The sequence below is a fragment of the Parasteatoda tepidariorum genome, chromosome 12 (genome assembly GCF_982258835.1).
Source record: "Parasteatoda tepidariorum strain Cologne lab strain chromosome 12, Ptep-v5.0, whole genome shotgun sequence".
In the NCBI taxonomy this organism is placed as follows: domain Eukaryota; kingdom Metazoa; phylum Arthropoda; class Arachnida; order Araneae; family Theridiidae; genus Parasteatoda; species Parasteatoda tepidariorum.
The window spans coordinates 63,331,794-63,353,558 of NC_141766.1; the positions used below are offsets into that span (position 1 = coordinate 63,331,794).

The 21,765-nt window shown below is 30.2% G+C and overlaps 1 protein-coding gene across 5 annotated transcripts in view; it reads left to right on the forward strand.

Annotated features, from left to right (window-relative positions):
• LOC107440707 (homeobox protein Mix.2-like) overlaps nt 1-15,422 on the forward strand; it is an 80,766-nt gene extending 65,344 nt beyond the window's left edge. For 4 of the 5 annotated variants that reach the window (XM_016053691.5, XM_043044407.3, XM_043044408.3 and 1 more), the window contains one exon: nt 13,577-15,422. In XM_016053691.5, the coding sequence (XP_015909177.2) occupies nt 13,577-14,712 (1,136 nt within the window). In that variant the 3' untranslated portion in view covers nt 14,713-15,422. 5 annotated transcript variants of the gene reach the window in all.
• The last annotated feature ends 6,343 nt before the right edge of the window (nt 15,423-21,765 follow it).

The window sequence follows — 21,765 nt, forward strand, 5'->3', positions numbered from 1 at the left end:
ACTATTTAATTATTAAAACTTTTGCAGAAAGCGCATTCCTGATATAGGCGCAAGAAAATTTTTTTTTACTAAAGTTATTTCGTATTTCGAGTATTTTGCGTGGTAAGGAAATGACAGGAGATCTGAAACTAATACACCGGTAATTTTAAGATCTATCTTTTTACCATTGCAATGCAATAACTATAATTTTTAAAACTATAATGATAGTTAATAGAAAAAAAATTTCCCTTTATTTTAATATGTTTTAAAATAAATGTATTTTAAACAGTGCGTATTATCCCTTTTTAGGCATTGGCTTACAATCCGATTGGGACAATCATGCATGATATAACATGTTTGCTGCCTAACTTCAAAATAAGGCTGTTTATTAAAGGCTCCATTGTAATGTGAAATGATGTTTTTTTGTGAATAATATGCAATTTTTATGCAGTGAGTTTGCAACAGTTACTCATGACACTTAGGTCAAGTTTAGCCTATCTAAAGCCAGCGCTGTCTACGCTTATTTTGAAAATGACGCAAAACGTCAGTATGGAGAAAAGTCACAATTTTGTGAAAATGAAAAGCGTTTGCGGTCTAATTTTTTGTTAATAGAGATAGTTTAAATGTGGGTATGCCTAATTTGATATACTTATTTTTTGCTTCACTTTAATCACAGAGATGCCAACTTACTTGCAAAATTTTTTTTCTAGTGGAACGAAAAGTAAGTACTTTTTAGTTTAGTATTTTTCCTTTTAAGCAATTTTTTGACAACTACATATCAGATTCTTTCACCACATGGGCTGTAAGTAAAAATCGTAAAAGTTGGTAGCTATGAAATTGCGTTGAACATGGACATGTTATTAACCCTTTTATGACCGTGATCAGATAGAAATTCTCCTTCACTCTGCACGGTATATGCTCAAATCAAAAATGACCCTTTCTGACTCAAACAGCCAACATTACGTGATCTCATTAAGGTATCAGTATGTACTCTTTAGTATGTTTACTCTCGGAGTATGTGGCCTTAAAGGGGTTAATAGTGTATTCTTACCAGTCATTCAAGGAAATTTATTTTTTATATTTAATGAGATAGCAGTGTCTATGCATTCATACTTAATTCCTATTTCAGCAAATTAGATTTACTATAATTTTATTTACCACTATATTTAAATAGTTTAAACATACACATATAACACGTGCTAGGTATCTTATTTTGTTTTAAGTGATGACGAAAAATTTATTAAGTACTTGCCTAACGTTAACTTCAATAGTTATTTCTTTACCACTAGAAAAAAAAACCTTTTGGGAGAGCGTAATATTTACCAGGTATACGAGATGTATAGCACAATTGACCACATTGCTGGAATGCTGAACACATTGTCACAATCAAGCCACTAGAATTGAAATTATAGAGCTTTAACCTTCGTGATCCTTCCAGCCAACTACGGTCTATTGCAGAAATGCTTTAGTTGCTTTAACTATAAAAATAAATTATGCAGGAAAATACAAAAAAAAAAGTTAATATTTCTGCAATGTGGCACCCTACAACTGCACTTGCTAGGTAGACTAGTCGAAGGAATAGAACAAAGGCAACATTTTTCATTTAGGCTACATTTTACAATAAGGCAACGTAAAAGCTTTTCGGTATATGACAGATCCCAAACAATAATGGGAGCCTTCCAATCGCCGAAAATGCGATTTAAACCCCATTGGTTAGGTGGAAAAGCCATGTGAATATTTAAATTCTTTACATGAAGCATCACGACCTGAAGAGAGTTCTTTTCCAAAGAGGTTCTTATTTCCCAGCAATCATTAAAATTCCCCTTTGCCCGTGTCTCCTGATTTGCATATTCAAGAACAAAGACGAGTTAAGTAGACAGCTGGGAGTAAAAGACTATCCTTTCAGCAGTATTTGTAACTCTGGAATTCGACGAGAGCTTCTTTTTTACCATCTTTCACTTCTCTCCTGGGGGATTCATTCACTACTTTAAGAAAAGAAGAATGGAATATTCTGTGGCTTTACAACGGGTTTTGTTTGGCATTTTAAGAATAGGTTGCTTGTCTTCGTCTTCAGGGATCAGTTTTCTTACCAAAGGAAGAATTTCTTCGAAGGAAAAATTATTAAAATTCTTTCTATGAAAATAATTGAAAATTTTAGTTTCTTCAACTCTAAAAACTTATATACCTGAATAATAAGGATTGGTGATCATATTCCGAGTCATGTAAAATATTCGATCCGGTAAATTATTTTTACCCTTAAATATTTAAACTACTTTGACTGAATATAGGTATTTTTGCATGAAAGAAATTAGGTTTTTTAGTGCGCAGAATAAAAAACAGGCCAACCTGGAAAACTTCTGATCTAATGATCGGATCTAATAATACAAATGATATTTCTAGTTACTAAATAAGACGCCCTTTTTTCTATAAACAATGATTTCTGACCCCCAAAATATGATTACTTATAGTTTTCCTCCTCACACCTGTTTTTGACACCCATTTCAATCGCTCAAAAAGATTGGCTGGGCTGGGAATAGGAGTTAGTGTAAGATTATGGTCACTTGGCATGTATAAACTCCACCAATGAGGGAATCGCAACTTGGCGGCACATAACGTAAAAATATATCCTTTTTCCCTTAAACGAATTGACTGCGCATGCTCGCGAAATCGAAACTGTGAAATGATGGAGACAAAAAATTAATATAAAGATGTGACGTAGAAAGACTGTAATGTGCAGATTGTCCCTGTAACAGATTCGTTACACTTTTTCAAAAAAAAGGTTTAATTACTTAAGACAAAAAACAAAATTGTGTTTTATTACTATTAACAATAACAAAAAGCATAGTAAAAAAATTCTAAAGTTTTAAATGCAGTTATCAAAATAAAAGATTCTATAGCAGCAAATTTAATTAAATGCTCTAAAAAACAACTTTTGATTATGAAATTAATTCTTTTTTATGATGTTTGAAATATTAAAATTAAATTTTTTTTTCATGCGAAATAAAATTTTTAAATGAAATTTTTGATACTTCCAAAAATATGATAACCATACTTATATAAAAAATTGGTAATTATAAATAGAAATAGTACTTTATTTATTTTATTCAATTTATTTACTATAAAATGAAAAAACTGTTTTTTTCTTTTTATTTATTTCCAATGACACATTAAAAGATAATTGACCATCAATAAGATAACAACAAATCTATAAATAAGAGCGAGCAGTTCAGTTGCATTCCCAGATAGATTTCCGAGCAGGGCACCCAGCCAGGTGAGACAAATCCATTACCTCGTGGAAGTCACACAATGCACGAAAGGGATCATGAACCACGTTGATGCGACATAGGTGTTTCAACAGGCAATCGTGGCCAGTTATCAGACGAAAAATGGCAACAGCTTTCACAGGGATGCCAATTGCTCCGCTTTCTGGAATAGTTTTAATAAAGTGGTAGCAAATTATATAGTAAAATTCGTTAGAGAAGTATAGTTACGCCCGCTGTTTATTAGAGTATCCAGTCGAATTATGCTGCAACGTTGCATTTCATATGATACTTATAATTTTTGATATTTAGTGGTGAAAAAATTACTTAAAATGAAGAATACTAAACTGAAAGTAACTTAACTTTCGCTACCACTAGAAAATACTATTTTACAAAGCGGAGCAAGTTGACATCCCTGCTTTCATCCTAGGCCACTGAGGGACATTCAGGGCTGAAAGCTTATGTATACCAAGACGGAAAAAAGTAAAAACTGGTAACAAATAAATTTCATTCTTTAATTTTTTTTGGGGAATAATAAAAATCTATAACTACCAATTGTTTTTAACGGATGAAAGTTTTATATTGAATTGCTTCTTCACCGGGAAAAAATTAATTACACTGAATTTTGTATTGTTAAGAATAGATTAACTCCTCCTGAAAGTGATCAAATATTGAAATAGTTCTCCTACCAGTATTTTCTCTTTTCTGTCTTGCTTTCAGGCCTGGGGACATTGAGAATCTGCTTAAGGTTTATTGGAATTACGATTTTTGAGTTCCTCACGAAAAGAGGTCCTGAGGATGTTCTTTATGAGACTTTTGATATTATAGAAAGGGCGTATTGAATTAGATCTCTGTAGGACAAAGGCTCCCTTTTTTGCCAGGAGATCGGCCGCATCTTTTCCTGGATCGGCTGCCTCTTGTTATTACTGGCAAAAAATTTGAGGAGATTTGAGTAATTATCGATGGTTAAAGATCGAGTGCGGCTGGGAGCATTAATTGCTTGAAGTGCAGCCTTTGAGTCAGATAATATTACAACTTTTGAGAAGGAGTCTAAACGCGGCCGAAGTTGTGACAGGTAAGTGGCCGCAATCTCGCCATCGAAAGCTGATCTATAAATGCCGATGGGATACAGGCAGAAAAGTTCACAGTAAACACCTGAAAAAAAAATAATTTAGTTTATGTCCTTGTCTTTTGCTTAAATGAGAGCTCCCCTCTTGCTATTATATTGAAACCAAATAAAGTTTAAAATAAAAAATGCTTCGTTTTTTGAAAATAAAAAATGTTTAATAGATATATTAAATGGTAATTAAGAAATTTAAATTACTAGTTTGTTCGATCTGCTATTCTAGTAAAAAGCTTGTACTTCATCAACCAAACATACAACATTATAAATGGTTGCTCACATTTCTATACGGAGTAGTCTTTATTAGTCAATCCATACATTCATAAAGTTCAACTATACAGTTTAAAAAATTCAATTAAGTGTGGAGAAACAAAAAATCCCCGGGCGGCCTTAATTAACTATGCGAAAACTTATATTTTTATAAAGTTCTCTTATGACATTGTATTTAGAGTATTTTACACAATTATGAATTATGGTCGAAGAGGATTTTTTTGTATCTGGAAAGTCATTCCTTGATGGTTGTGTGGCATTTTTTAAACAGCTGGACTTGGAGTTACCTTTTAATTTTTCAAAAAATACTGTTTTTTCTGAAATAATATTTATTATTTTTTATTGTTGTACTTGAACATATATTCAAGGCATATACCTGACTGACATATATGTTAGGTAGAAAAACCATTTAAATTTTCTTAAGCCTTGAAGAAGAAAAAAAATTACTTTTAAAGCATCCAATAAAAGATACATAATAATTAATATAACTCATATGTAACATACATTTTTTTATACATCTTTCTTCATTTATTTTAATTATTTTTCTATACTAAAATTTGAGGAAACTTGTTTTTTTAATATACTTTCACATTTAAACGGTGAAGCCTAATATAAAGAGTTTTTAAATCCTTTCTTCTCAAGAATTATACTTCCAATTATGTTATTTATTTAATTTATGTGGTGTGGGGATTGTCCCTGATACTGATGCATCAGAGTTCTTTTTTTTAATCAAAAATAAATTTTCTATCTCAAATTTGCAGTTCTATGTGTAACAAAGGTGTTAAATATTTATTAAAAGCATCATTTCTGAATGTTCTTTACTTGTTTAGACTTAATGCATTTGAATAAAATCTTGTGCGCTTTAAAATCGTGCATTTTTTTTCTCAGCATATTAATCGCTAAAAAATTGTAAATAAAATTAGCTTTTTTGCTCGTAATTTTTTCATATTTCAACAAGATTAACAGAAATTATATTGTTTAACACATCCATTATAGTTAAAAATAATTTTAATAATATAAATTTAAATTTTAGATTAAAATTTAAAATTTTTATACTACCCTCGAAGACAAAAAAAGTTAATACAATAATGCAACACAATAGCTCCTTGCAAAAATCACCATGAAAATGGTAAAAAACACTTCATCTTAATTTAAAAAGTATCCGAGATATCGATATTTAAAATTTGTATCCAACATGAAGGGACCGGGAAGAATTTTTTTTTAAATATAAAAACAAATTCCTCCCGGAAATCCAAGAGAGTTTGCAGCTATGTATATAATATATCCAGGGCTATATTCCTCATCAAGGTGTCACGTATTTATTCCATATAGGGGCACTTTTTTTTCTAGAAATGTTATGTTAAAATATTTTTCGGCTTGAGATTGTTTCATAAAAAGAAATTAATTTAGAAATTTTAATGTAATCTAAAATTAATTTCCTTCTCAAGACTATTTTTTTTTTTTTTGGAAGTTGGGTGATAGTTCCAAAATTTTACTTTAGACAAAGAATAGGCCAAAAAATTTAACTTTTGTGCTTATAAATAACAGAATTTTATCATCTGTGTGTATAACTACAGCTTAACTGTTTGGGAAATGATCAAATTAACGAACGGATGATGTCCAGGAGAAATAGATCTTCTGTGTTGACCCCACGCTAACCTTTGTTGTTAATGTAAACAAAATTCTTCCTTCATTTTTTTCAATTTCCGAAGATGTTTTATTTTAAAACTGGCGTTGAATAGACGACTAAGTTCTGAATTTACGACTATCAATGTTCAACTTCATAGGCTTGTAATTTTGCACCCACCTCAGAAGACAAGGGAACTTCTGGATAAAGCATTGAGGAAAACTGGCCTTCGTGAACTGCTTTTTGATGCAACTAATCCCCATTTGTTTTACATGAAGCGGAAAAACGCGAAAACATTCCTCGGTTAGCCCTACCACAAGGAAACTCTAACCCATGATCCGTCTACCACTGAAAATATTTTATATAAGCACTGTGGTCGGTACGAACCTGGTGCAGAAATGTAACGACAAGTCATTGATGAGATTTGGACCCTGGTCACCTCTTTGGGAGGCGAGTACTCTCTCCCCTGAACCACCATAACTCTTTCAAAGATATTAAAAGATGTCAAATCATAGGTAGGAAAATAGCTTCCTATCGACATTATAAATTAATGAAGTTAATTGGAAATATACTTACCGAGGCTTTTTAAGTGGTAGTAATAAGTTTTAGGGTATAAACATGAAGAAAAATATTTCAACTACCATGATATTTAAATAATTCTATAATACATCTATTACTGTTAAGAAGTAGCAATTCTGTTCAGATGAATTAGTTAGAGCCTCTCTCGGGGCTAAGATAACTGCCACGCATGAGTATGAGTGGTAATTCTGTTTCAGTGATTAAAAATCTAAAAAATACGTTAAATATTTTCAAAAGACGCAATAAAATGATTCTTAATTTGTGATCCTTCTCTCTGGAGATACAGAAAAATATTGTATAGGAATCCTTTTTTTTTTCTTCTATATTATGCATATCGTTGCAATATATTCAACTTTTCAAATTTGTTTTAATACGATTATTCGTTCTATCATACTAACTCGTGGCTAAACACATGAAGCATATTTCATACATATAGTTGCAAAGTATTCAACTTTTCAAATTTGTTTCAATTCGATTATTCGTTATAAACTAAAGAGACATAAAAAATAAGCTTATATTTATCTTCCATTTTCATTTAGTATGAAAGATAAGATCTAATATCGTAACCTTATAAACTACAAATTTTTAAGAATCGAAACCTTACTATCAGAATACAATTGAAAGGAATGGAAGCCATAGAACAAGCGACATAAAATCAAGATAATATAATAGTATATAACAAGAAATGATTTCAAATAATATTTCCCACGTGCAGTAATAATATTAGAATTAAATATGATATACCTGTTTTCAATTTAATCGCTATTTTTTTGCTTTATAGCATAGAAATTCAATCATTTTGAAAGTTAAAAGTTTTCATTAACTTATCGAAAATATAAGTATTGCATTCCATATAATTAATATTAAAAAATTATAGATAAAGATAAAAATTCACTTGAAAATCTGCACAATTTTTTTGGACAATTGATGAATCTAGTATTAAATACGTTCTTCTTATAGCGCTATTTAAATAACCGATGTTCTTTTTTTTTTTTATGGCTTCATAAATCAAATTTTTTCTTCAAAACCTCTATCATTATAACTTAATTGATTTTAAACCCTCACAACTGACACATGGATTATAAAAATTTATTAATATCATGTAAAATTTATTTATAAAATTAATTCATATTATAAAACCAACAAAAAATTGCAGCTAACAATTTCAGTCAGCAGTAATCGTTTCGAACGGTTTGAAATTTGCTGTAAAAATTACAAAAATTTTTCCCAGTGTGACATTTTTTAAATGTCCTATAACATACTCGAATTTAGCAATAAAGCAAAAACAAAATTAAAAAATAAAGAAGACTATTTCATTTTAGTGCAAAAGTACAATAATACCATCTTTAAAGCTTATTTTATGGTTTTGATAAACAACTTATGTTTTAAAAATATATTTAATTTATTTAACGTATAGTACAAGCATTATTAAATTAAACAATAAATTATGTAAATTGATAATAATATTTTTAATAAAAATAAATATCATATTTTATAAAAAAAATTCTTTTTAACAATTATTTATTCAAGTTTGACTCTGAATATCTGCGGATAAAATTTCATTTTATTACTTATTGTTTTATCTTGATGCTAAACACATAAAGGATTGTAATTAAAGTATTGTCACTAGAATTAAAACTTTAATTTTTACAAATAGTACTTTTAATTGTTTTTCTTTACTCTCTGATTCCTATCAATTTTTTTTAAATTTAAATAAAAAGGATAAAAATTAAAATAAAAAGATTACTGAACAAAAGTAAAGAAAGTTTTTAATTTCATTTACAATTGTGTATCTTAAAAAAATACTTTCAGTCACCGAAAATATCTTTAATTCCTTTAAATAAAACTGTGCCGGATGTTTTTTTTTTTTTTTTTTTTTTTTTAATCTAGCTTTAAAAAACTCTTTGTTGTATTTTTATTCACCGCAATTATGTTTTAAAAGAAATAAACTTTCATTAAGTGCAATAAAAAATAGTTTTAATAAAACTATATGACCTTCTAAAACTCAATTACCCAGAAAGTATCTAATCTCTTATAGTTTTAAAATATTTACTGATAAAACATTTTTTTACGTATGTAAAAAATACTTGAACATTTTGTATGTAGAGTTAACTTTTAATCATTATTCCTCGCCCTCTAACTTCCTTATTGAATTTTTTTGAAAAAAAATAAATAAATAAATGAATAAAGACAAAAATTTAAAAGATTGCCATACAAAAATATAAAATGTAACAAAAATAATATCTCATTTATTAAATACTTTAGACATAAAATGTATCATTAAGTTCGAAATATATTGAATCTTTTTTGATCGACTGGTAAAACTTCGCTAAAAAATTCAAAATAAAAATTTATAAAATTTAACTTTAAAAAGCACTTTGTTGAATTTTTATGCACTGTAATTAAGTTTCAAAAGCAACATACTTTCATTAAGTGCAATGAAATATAATTTTAATGAAACTACGCTATAGAACTCCCTAACTGAGAAAATATCTAATCCCTTATAATTTCAAAATACTTACGGATAAAATATTTTTTTACGTATTTCTTATTATCTTCGCACCAAATTATAAAAAATCTTAAACATAAATTTTTTTTTTGCTGCATGGAAAAAAGAATTTTTGCAAATAGAGCCTACTTTTAATCATCGTTCCTCGCTCTCTAACTTCAACTTGAACCTTTTTAAAAGAAAAAAAAAAGATAAAAATCGAGAAGATTACTGAACAAAAATAAATAAATAATGTAACAAAAATAATATCTCATTTATAATAGTGTTTCTTCAATAGATACTTTAGACGTAAAAAGTATCTTTAAGTCCAAAATATATTGAATCTTTTTTGATTAACACTTCGCCAAAAAATTAAAATAAAAAATGATAAAATCTAGCTTCAAAAAACACTTCATTGCTTTTTTATGCATCATAATTTTGTTTTCGAAGCGATATACCTTCATTAAGTGCAAATAGAAAAGAGATGCCCCTACCCAAGATATTAAAATTCCCTTCGAAACAACTCGTCGCTGAAGGCGTTGAAAAACGCAATTATTTGCATGAGAAAGTTATTAAATCAAGTATTAAAAGTTAAGGAAATGCGTTTCTGATACATGTTCTAAATTATGAATGAAGCGAATATTTATAAATATTTTTCCCCATCCAATATCTCTTTTCAACCATTTTTTATTTAAAGCTCAAAGCCATCAGTTAATAAATTCATTGACATGAATAAACCGAACTAAATGTCATGTTAGATTGATATGTTTTTTTTTTTTTTTTTTCGAAAGCTATGCTCGTCCTTTTTCCCTACTCATCCCTTTCTCCTGGCAACTTTTCTTACATTTTGGTATGCTTCTCTTTATTTGATTTGCACGAGGCGAATAAAAAAATATATATATCTTTCCAAATTTACATTTTAAACATATTAAACACAGTAATCCAAATATGACTGTGGTCCATTTGGACGTGGTGGTGGGAATAGTTGGGGAGGGACTATGCATAAAACATTCCCTAAAGGGATAGACGAGGACACCGAATTATCCCTCAATGGAGAAGATGCAGGTATTAGACTGATATATGCACACAAGAAGTCGTATTGCATTGCAAAGGATGAGGAGATAGGGGGGGAGGGAATTTTGTGGGGGATAGGGAAAAGCTTTGCGTCAAATGATGTAGATTCTCCGTTTTTGCTGATTCCTTTTTCTCCATTTGGAACAAAAACTTGCTGGGATGATTTATATTTGATAAGACACGCTGGATTTACTTTTCTCTCTTATCTATTTTTTTCCCTTCTATTTATTATTTTTCTCTTAAACCAACCCCTTGTTTGCGTCTGTGTGGCGTGGGCAGCCCCCCCCCCCACCGGAGAATTTTCGATCTTAGTTATAATATTATCTGGCCCTTTTCCAGGTTTATTCAAATTTGGTGTGCTCCACAGTGATGAATAGGACATCCATTCTTCAATTTCAGTATTCTGTGTTTCAAATGCAAATAAGGTGGGTTGATATTTGGATACGACAGCAAAAGCGCACTTTGTTTACGACTCAGTGGTTCGTAACTGTCCCTGTCCGAGACCATTTCCTCCCACGCGTACACCCCATCTTCTTCTTTCGGCAACATTTTTTAAACATTCAAAAAGACAATCTTCCCTTTCAAATGTGACGCATCAGATTTAGTTCTCTACATCAGTCCTGTTTCAACAGAAAAAAAAAAGAATGTTTCTGAAACACCCTCTGTTCTGTTCAAATAGAATAAAATCAGTTCACCGAGGAATGAATATTATTCAAATTTTTTCGATGGATTATATTTCAATGCTTAAAAGGATAGAGAATTGTATGTTTGAAGTAGATTGTTTTCATTCTTTAAAAATATCTTGATATTACATTTTATTTTATTCTAGTACAGTCTGTGATCAGCCTATCTACGTAACTGAACAGTACTTTTTACTCACCTACATTTGTAATTTTAAGCCCCTATCTTACTTTTGTATATGGAATGGAAATCCATAAAAACACCAGCAGTAAGCTTGGCGATTGGTACCGCGTACACTCTCAGAAACAAAACTCTCTCTTTTGACGATTCAGCAGTTCCTGAGCTGTACTACGCTAATTTTGAAAATCATTTCGTCAGAAAATCACGCGATTTGTGACAAAATGCGAGTTCTCAAATCTATGATGAAAATGTTTCCTCAACTCGAAAACTTATAGCAGTGCATTGTGAGATAATGCTAACTAGAATGAAGATTAGACGATTGAAACTAGAATGACAAAATAGGTCGATCGGTATAGTGGTCGAGGAGTTGATCTCATACCAGGAAGATCCCGGGTTCAAATCCCAGTTTTATCTTTCCTATTTGTCCTTCGATTGTTGTTAGGGCGACGGTGATCCAACTTGACAGTGACGAAAAAATTATAGATGATCACTCTCCGATACAAAATATTTCTTTACCTTTGACGAAATTCGTTTCCTTGAAGAAATGACGATAGTTATTTCGTCACTTTGAGCAAAAGTTCACTGGGAGTATATGCCTGCAAACGGCTTCTTCAAAAACGAAGAAACTTTCGTGAAATTTTAGTATCTGTTTTTACCATTGAGTATCCTTTTAGTGTAGGTACCAACTTGTACGGTTGTTACGAAATGTTTACTATGTGATTGCAACGTTTATGTTTTAACGTACAAATCTAAATTTAAAAGTCAAATAATAAATTGTTTTACTGTGATTTACCAAATTACCATGGAAAATCAATAATTCGAACATATTTATATAAGTTATAATAATTAAATATTATGCTATTAAGTTGTTGTGAAGGACCTGGATTATTAAAAATTTTCGATACCCTAAGCAGGACTGCCAACTTTGGGAAAATGTCGAGAATGTTTGTATTTAGTTGTTTTGTAAAATTCATTTAAAGTTATTTTCCAGATCACTGCATGTATATGATTCAAAAATTCATGTAAAACACCATTTTATTCAAGCTCCTTCGTCTTGAGGCATTAATATTGTTGGCAAAATTACCAAAATTTCTGAATTCTTTAGTTTGTAATTATCTTCCACTCTATAAAATATTTTGTAAAAAGCTTAATGGTTGACAGCCCTGCCTAAGTATTATTACACTACTTTGTAAAATCTTTTCCAACGATCACACAAGTTGGCAGCCATGGCATCGTACCCCATAATCAATGTCTGAAAGCTGGAGTTATCAGAAATAGTATAAGAAAGTATATCTATCTGGAATTTTTGTATCAAATATGAGCGTATTGTTGTTTGAATTACTCCAACTGCATTAGTTTTATTAGTAGCGCTAATGCTTGGTTACAAATACTGCACTGATACGAAAAAAGTAGTGAAACATGCATATACTAAGTGAATAGTTTTTTTTGTTCCCACTTTACCATCTACTTAACACCATAGCTTCGAAGAGGAACTGTACCACGGTTTTGGACTCAAATATGAATGCCTATATTATTTAAATAATCTGGCAGCCAAAACAATCTTTAATCTACAAAATTAAGTCTAAGAATGCAACACTTGTACTACCTATTTTAGCAGTGTGAAAACCATTTGAGCCTAGTCTCCTTTTTAAAAGGACTAAAAATATTTATAACACATTATTCGAGAAATTTTTTAATTTTTTTTATATTATTATCGTTACTAAAATGGTTTGAAGGAATTAATGCAAAATAGAACACACAAAAATGCACAGAGATGCTAACTTGCTCCGGACAGCGAATAAATATTTTCAAGTGCAGTTTATTAATTGTGATACTTGGTTTAATAAATTCAATTTAGTAGATTTTTATCCACCACTATTTCTAAACAATTCGTTGGCTCAAATAATTCACCACTTTTTTCATGCTAAACTTTTTAAAAGGCTAGCAAAATTCGTCTAATATTTGCAAATTTAGTTTGTAGTTATTTACCGTTTTGCCAAAAGGGAAAGCCATGTGAAATTAGTGTGGCATTCAGCGTGTTAAAGATACTTATTTAACCGTTAGAGATTTGAGAGTATGGATGATCATTTAGAAACAACGGTGGTCACTAATGTATTAAAATATAGCCCTTTGTTTCATTTTCTTTACAACTTTTCAAAACTTGTAAGACTCAGCGGAAATCTGTCATTTCCAATTTTCTATTACTTCTGACTGTTTGAATTTATTTAAAAACATTTCGTAAGTACATATTAGCAAATGTAACTTGATTAAAATTATAACTTTCGTTACTTAAACTGTATTTTCTCTGCTTACAGGAGACCAGCCAGCGAAGCGTGCAAGAACAGCTTACACCAGTGCCCAATTGGTGGAACTAGAGAAAGAATTTCACTTTAATCGCTACCTATGCAGACCAAGGAGAATTGAAATGGCATCTTTACTTAACCTAACAGAGCGTCAGATCAAAATATGGTTCCAAAACCGTCGCATGAAGTACAAAAAAGAACAAAAATCAAAAGGTATTTTTTGCCAGGCTGTGGACAAGGAAACTCCATGTTCCGGTGGGAGTTTACCTGGCTCATCTCCAATAACACATTCACCTACATCTCCGAATACAGCTTCGAATTCTAATTGTAACTTGTCTAATTCCGGAACTCAAGCAGCTGCTTTGGATAGTACTAATCAGTCATTTACAGCATATGGATTAGATTGTTCACCAAGCAACACAGGGGTTTTGGAATCTTGTTCACTTCGAACTCATTCCGATCCACTTTTAAGTTCACCCATTAAGGCATCAGTTTCCCAAGCTTCAAATTTTCTAAGCAATAAACCATTTAATACGTCAAGTAATAATCGACCAGTGCAACCATACCAGAATCTCTTTTCTGATGCAAATCTACAGCATCGCCATTTGCAACAAGAATTATGTTTCGTTCAAAATGAGAAGAAGAGTGTCATGTCATCCCCCTCGGCATCCTCAACACCATCTCAAAGTGTCTCTACGCCACCATCTCCTTCATCACCATTTCAACTTAATTTCCAACCTGTCACTGCAGATTCACCGATGAATGTACCATTCATGTCAGACATGGATTCTGGCACGAAAAACAACGCTTTTTATTACAATTCAGGCATGGCTTCGAGATTTGTGGTGCAACCACACTCTGCTTGGGATCAAAGTGGTGTAGGCATGCAACTTCAGAATAATATTCAGAGTTCTATGGGGCTACTTTGTACAGCGGTGGATTATTCAGCAACGAACAATGTTCGAGCTATCGTTAATAATTCCGCGTATCAAGCTCAGTTGCATTCTGGATCCTATTACTATCCGCATCCACAACAAATGATAGCAAGCAGTCCAATGACACATGAATGGCTCGTGCAATCTCAAGAAGCTAGTAGAGGTCAAAAATATGCTTTTCCATCTACATCCCCTAAACTTGCTCATTTATGAAGGAACATTCATAGATAATGCGAATCAAAATAGCTGTTCAAGATATTATATCCCTTGAATTTGAGCTCATATTTTAAATGGAAACCATCTAGTAATATTTCATAATGTTTAGACATCTACGTGGTAGACTTCTACTTGCATTTTATGCTAAATTTTAGTGTGTTTTAAAAAGAATAAAAAAATTAAACGATTCTTTTTGAGTAATGATAATCCATAGTTGCTATGTATTACAACTATGCCAATTATTAAAATATATACATATATATATAATTTGTGACACTATATCTTTACCAAAGATGAATCATCTCAGGGCCACTGAAAAGGTTCTATGAATAATTAAATTTTAAAAAAAATATTTAATCAAAAACAAGATCAAAGTATCTATATAAATTATATTATATGCATTAATAAACTATATAAATATATCTATATTTAAAAAAGAACTTATATGTATTAACTTAATTTTTAATTGCATAATATTTGTATATTTTATAATTTAATTTAGACATAACTATAAAAATTAGCAATGATGGAGCTATTTTGGTGAGCCAAAGATATTATATTTACATAAATTTCATCGGTAGCATTTGGTTTTGTGAAAAATGTGAAAAACTGTGGGCTCAGGTAATGTTTTGTATGTGGTTGGTGTACAGTTTAAAAATGACTGAAATGTGGTTTGATATAATAATAAAACTTTTTGTAACATAAAATATGATTTATTTTAGTATTTATTAAAAAAAAACTATAACAAAAAAACACACCAAAGGGTTGAAAATAAGAGAACAAATGTGTTAATATATTAACCCGTAACAGGGAAAAACCTCTCAGATGAGACCGAACGTTTCGGTTCCTTTAAAAATGTAAAAAGTAGTGGTAAAAAATCCATTAAACGAGATTAAAATTAGCCACTTTTTCTGGCATATTTCTTTCAGTTTACTATTGAAAGAAAATTTAAAGAATGTTTTCGCTTTAAATATGCATAATTTTCAATGTAAGTCATTATGATAGAACGGATCGAATAATTTAATAAATAAAGATAAGTTGAGTTTCTACCACTTCTTATATTTTTAATCACTCGTGGCATCCATGCTTTAACATTCCTTCTTTTGCCATTTCCTGGTCAAAAAATGTTACCAATTATATTCAAAACATTCAATGCAATCGGTAATAAATTCTTATTTTTATTTTATTAATTTTAGCCTGATTACATTTAGCCTCTTTTTCAAGTATTTTCTATTTTCAAAGTAAAAATTTTTTGAAAAGAATCGCAATATTTACTTGCTTATTTATTCTTTATTGAAAATTTTTTATTTTTTTTCCCCAGAATAAAAATTGGCGGATTTTCCCCCCACTCTTTAAATGTTTTTTCGCACTTCATTTTTTTTTTGGAGGGGGGGGGGAGGAAGGTGTCTCCCCCCCCATCCGCACTTGATAAAATAGGGAAATTCCTTTTCTCAAATTTTATGAGTTAATTAAAAAAGATTCAATATATTTCAGAGATATTTTATGCATTTAAAGTATCTATTGAAGATACACTATTAAATGAGATATTATTTTTGTAATTTATTTTTGTTCAGTAATTTTTCCTTTTTTTTTCTTTTAAAACTCCTTTTTCGCACACGTAATATTTTTAAATACTTAATAACTATTCCTGATTTTTTTGTTATTGGAAATAAAAAATTTTATAAACTGAAAAAAATATATGGAAAGTGCCATTAAAGCGAATCAACTGCAGTGAAGAAAAAAAGAAAAGGAATATCTGTATTAAAATAGTTAAATCGAATTAGTGAAATTGATTCAGGATGTGACTGACCAATATGTCATGGATTGGATGTGACATGATTTGTGGGAGATAAGTAATGCAAAACAAAACAGCCATCAATCAATATTTTAACCCATCACTGCTTAACCATAAATACAGAAGTGATGCAAAAATAGCCTTAATAAAAAAAAATTTTTTTAACATAAATATATATATTTGAACCAAATGGATATTCCCATGTTACCTACAAATATAACTTTGCAGAGACCTTTTGCAATGGTTTCAAATTCAAATATATATCTTTATATTATTAATACCAGACAGCAGTGTAAGTTGATTTCAATGTCAGCAACAACTTTTATCATGAAGCCTAACAATTTTTGTCAATGGCTAGAAAATAATCCATGCAAGCTTTAAACAATGTTAAATTTAACTGTGATATTTAACGCTCTATGAGGTTCACATTGAGTTTGCGTAAACAACCCTTTTATATCGAGATTAAATCTGCCTTCACAAAATAAGGCAAGAAAAACCTTCTAAATTCGATGATGAATCATCAGTCAAAAAGCAAGAGTAGAAAGCGTTCTCAAACAGAGAATAAATTCAACTTATCAAGGTTTACTTTAGAATTTTGGATCAGCACTGAAACAAGGTTTATTTGGGCAAGCTTTTATATATTTTCCTTAACACTTTAAAAGTGTAAGTTGTCCTGATATTACGATCTCAACACAAAAAAAAAATGATGATTTTGAGAGTCTTGATAAAGCTATAATAAAAAAGAGGGCAAAAACAAGGTTTATAGTAAAAACTAAAAAAAGGAGATTCATTTATAAAGTTTTTTGCGTGACTTTATTCAGTCTTTAAGGAAACAAATATTTTTACTAAGTTCAACAAAGCATCAAATAGTCTACCTTTTCATGCCAACCAAATGAAAATGAAAATATAATGCTTGTTATGTTGCTGCTATCTGGGATATATTATAACCTACAGTGCTATCTCGTTTCTGAAAAAATAAATGCTAACAATGAAACACTTCTAATACTATTTTTTTCTTCTTTTCGTAAAAAGAAACTGTTCTTTTTAAAAGGACGCTAGGCGCAAATGGTTTAAAATTTTTAATTATTTTTTCTGCGCAAAGCATGTAAAAACCGAGCATGACCATAATTTTTTCCCTCAAATTTACGTGGTGATAACAGCTTAACCCACAAACAAATGTACTTTAACCATAAATTTCAATGTTTTTTTTTTAATTTACAAAATTGCTAATTAATTTGAAGCTCTTTTATAAATAACAAAACTCAACGCTTGAATTAAAAAAGAAAAAAATTTAAAAAAAATCGGGATATCTTTTCTAAACAGCTGTTTCTTTCATACCCAACGAAATCTAACATTTAAAAAAAAGAAAGAAAGAAAGAACAACAACAAAAAATTGCACATAACAATTTCAAAATTTAAATAAAACTGCCACAAACAACTGAATTTTACCCACCCTTCCATCTTTACCCCATACAGACTTTTTTAAGGGGGCGGGTATGTATTTTCTTTCCTTCTATTTTTCCATTTCAAAACATGAGTTTTTCCCATCGAAAGAAAGATAAACAATAAAAATCTTTGAAATAAAAAAGAATCTTCTTATAGAGAGTGAAAAAAAACAACACATCTGATTTTCGGAAGATGATTTTCCCTAGGGATATTCTTGAATATCTACATACTTAAGTAAATAAGCCAGACTAGAGAAAACTAAGTATATAGGAGTAAATTGTTGAGCAACATCATAATGGGGGATTTTGAATGATATGTGAATGGAAACAAAAGGAATCTGCTATCTACTGAAGTAGATTTTCAAATTATTTGTATAAGATTATTGCTACCTGGGGATAAAAAGTTGTTTATGATACACTAGGGAAAAGATAACCAGGTTTTTCTATAAACAAAAAAAGCAGCAAAATTTTTAAATGAACATTTAAAATCTCACTGATTAACCTTTTAAAAAAATTATTTCTTCCAGAGAATTCCTGTTCTAATAATTTTAATTTGGAATGATAAAGAAAGCAGTAAGTTTTCATTATTCGTATCTAAATTTACTTTTTAGTTTCTTAAGGACTTTGGTCACCTTACCTATGGATATAAAAATATTAAATTGAAGGCAAAAATCAAGAAAGTTCATTGCTTGGGGGTTAGAATACAGCGTTTAGTGGTGCCTCAAAAATATTATAAGGGGTATATGGGTGATTCTTTGGAAGTATGAAAATTCGGAAAAAAAAATTTCTTCAAATTGAAAGTCTTCAAAATAGTCTAATTTTTTTTGTATATTTATTTAGTTACATTTATTAATATCTTACAGACATTAGTGTAGTTTATTGACATTTGATCAAGAAAAAAAAATAAAATAGAGATACACCAAGTTTTGAATGCCAGGAAAATAACTAGAAGGCCAGGAAAATGACATATTATCTTAAAAGTTAAGAAAACAGTCATTTTAAGCTAGTAGTAAGTAACTCAACTTACTCAAAAAAGACAAAGTTGAGAAGTTAATTTTAACTTTTTATGTCAATAAATTCCAAATATAATTATTGTGAACAATTTTAACAAATTAGTTAAGTATAATGAGAGTGAGAGAGTAACACACGCAATCAGATAATTTTTAATTTTACTACACTTTAATTTGCAAAGAAACAGTTAAAACAAAGAAAACAGTACAATTTTGCAAATTTTCATTAATCTTGAAGCTTTTAGAGGAAATAAAATGCCTGGAAGATATTAGGTAAATTAAAAACTATCTCAACAGACAGACATTTTTAAACCAGACATTTTTGAATTTGTGATATTCTAAGCAACTTTGACACAGTCTTTTTTCCCGGGCCACTTAAAATGATTAGTAGTCTGTTTGCCAGCACGAATAATACAGTTGACTTTAATATCTGCATGAACGACTTCAAGAACTTCTCCTACAGTGAAAATGATAATGTTAGGAATTTTTGAATTTACTTTATAAAAATTTACATTAAAATTAATGTTATAATAATTTACATCGGAAATTTTTTTATAATATTGTTTAAATTTAAGATATTTAAAATCATTTTATTTTACAACTTTATTACATTCTTTAATTTATACACCCAAGTAGCGTTTAAAGACTATGACAGAATTAAATTGTACAGTGATGTTCTTAGTTTATCCTTTATATTCTTAACTAACTGTGTTTCGAAAAAAAATCTCCTGACACCTTTGCGTTAGATGAACCATGATTTGTTTAAACTAATTCTTTTATCCGCTGTAGAAATGATCCAAAATGTTTTTGTTGTTGATATCAGTAGCCAAAATGAAATGTGTATAATAATCAATCATTAAATAAATAAATAACTTTAATTGCATGCTAGCTTATTACAATCTTTCATAAGCTGAGTATTAGGTTAATATTTACTTTCCCTCTTTACATTACATTGTTTAAAAAATTTTCTTATAACTGTGTTAATGTCCGGGAATTAAGTTAGAAAAATGACAATTTTGCCATTTTACAGTATTAACATTACTTTAATTTAACATTTTGACCCAAGACGTTTACTTTCCGCAAAAAACATCAGGATTTCCTGAAATAACTAAGGTAAATGTAAATAGTTTATGTTATTAATGATTTCAAGAGGACAGGAAAAAGACAACATATAAACCTATTCACTTTGTAAAATTTTTGAAAATACATTTTGATTCAGAAAGTTGGTTCTTTATTCCTGCAATTAGACATGTTCTGATAGGATGGTATTCTAATCAATCTCTTAACCTAAGGTATTGATTGCTGGAGCTATCGATTTTGGTTATAAATTACTAAAATAAAGTGGCCAGGAAAATGACTGATTTTCATGCGACAAACAAATTATTGACAGAAAAAAATTTTTTCAACGCAGTTTTTGGAAATAATACCCTTTGCATATATTCTAGAAATGCTTATAACGGTTGAGATAAAAAGAGAAATTATATATTGAAAACTGTATGGGTAGTTTTGAAGCAAGTTATTATTGGAAATATTGTTTGTGACATACCAGGAAAATTAAATTTTGATATTCAATTAAATTTTTTAACTATACAAAGCAGTCAATGCTTGGGCAAAGTCATTTTAAAATGCTAACAGCAATGCTATTTATTAAATGTTTTTTAAAAGCTCTTTTAGTAATATAGTATTAGATCTTGGAGCAAGAGACTGTGAATTGTCATATTTCGTGAGAATCACCCATATACTTTTGGCCTGGTTGGTAGGGTGTTGGACCCATGTCCAATAGGTCGTGAGTTCGATCCTTGTCGTAAATTGTGACTGATACATGTTAAATCTGTCGGTTCTCAAAGTCCTCTATGTTCTCAAAGCAAATAATCCCCCACTGGGGGGGGGGGATTGGACTGATTGGAGATTGATCATTCTCTGGTTCAGGTCAAGATTACGATCTGTGGATGAATAAATGCATGTATGAATAAGTCAGCCTTATAAGTCGTGTTCTTTGCCGTAGATTTTGCCACTGAAAAGCAAGAAACGTACCCTCTGCTTCAAAGAAGCTTAGTTTTACCAATCAGGCTTGCTTTCAGCTATTAAAATCGAGTCCTAGAAAGTGAAGATCCGATCATTAGATGAAAAGTTATTCAGTGTGGTCTTTTTTGCGCACTGTATATACCAACATATTTTAATAATACTAGATTTTATAATTTGGTCTGTAATCAACTTACTGTGTATTTTTCTTTAACCCAATTGTTTGCTAAATCTATGAAGCATTCTCAAAACTTAATTTTAAATTTTCTACCACATCTTTAATTACTAAGCCACATCTTTATTAAAATTTCTATAAGAACATTCAAAAACTCTGAACTTTTCCTCGTGGCAAAGAAACGATTCTACTAGTACTCCTAGCTCTAATCGTTAAATCGTGAAAACAACCACAGCGGGACGATATAGCCTGGTAGGACGTTGGACTCAAGTTCGTGAGAGTGGGAGTTTGAAACCGGACTGTCGACGAATCCCCGTGTATTAAATGACGACAGGTGCACATTAAATCTGTCGGGGTCATAAAATCTTCCAAGTTCTCATAACAAATCAATATTTCTGGGGGCAATGAATTGGAGATTGATCGTTCTCTGGTTCAAGTCAAAATTGCGATCTGTGAAAGAATGACAGGAGTGTGATTAGGTCCTGTCTGTAAAACGGGTTGTGGCATGTGTGTGGTAGAAGTCATATTCCTGGACATAAATGGCGTCACCCTCTGCCTTAAAAAATTTGCCTCATTTAACGTATGCTTGCTGATATTGGCAAG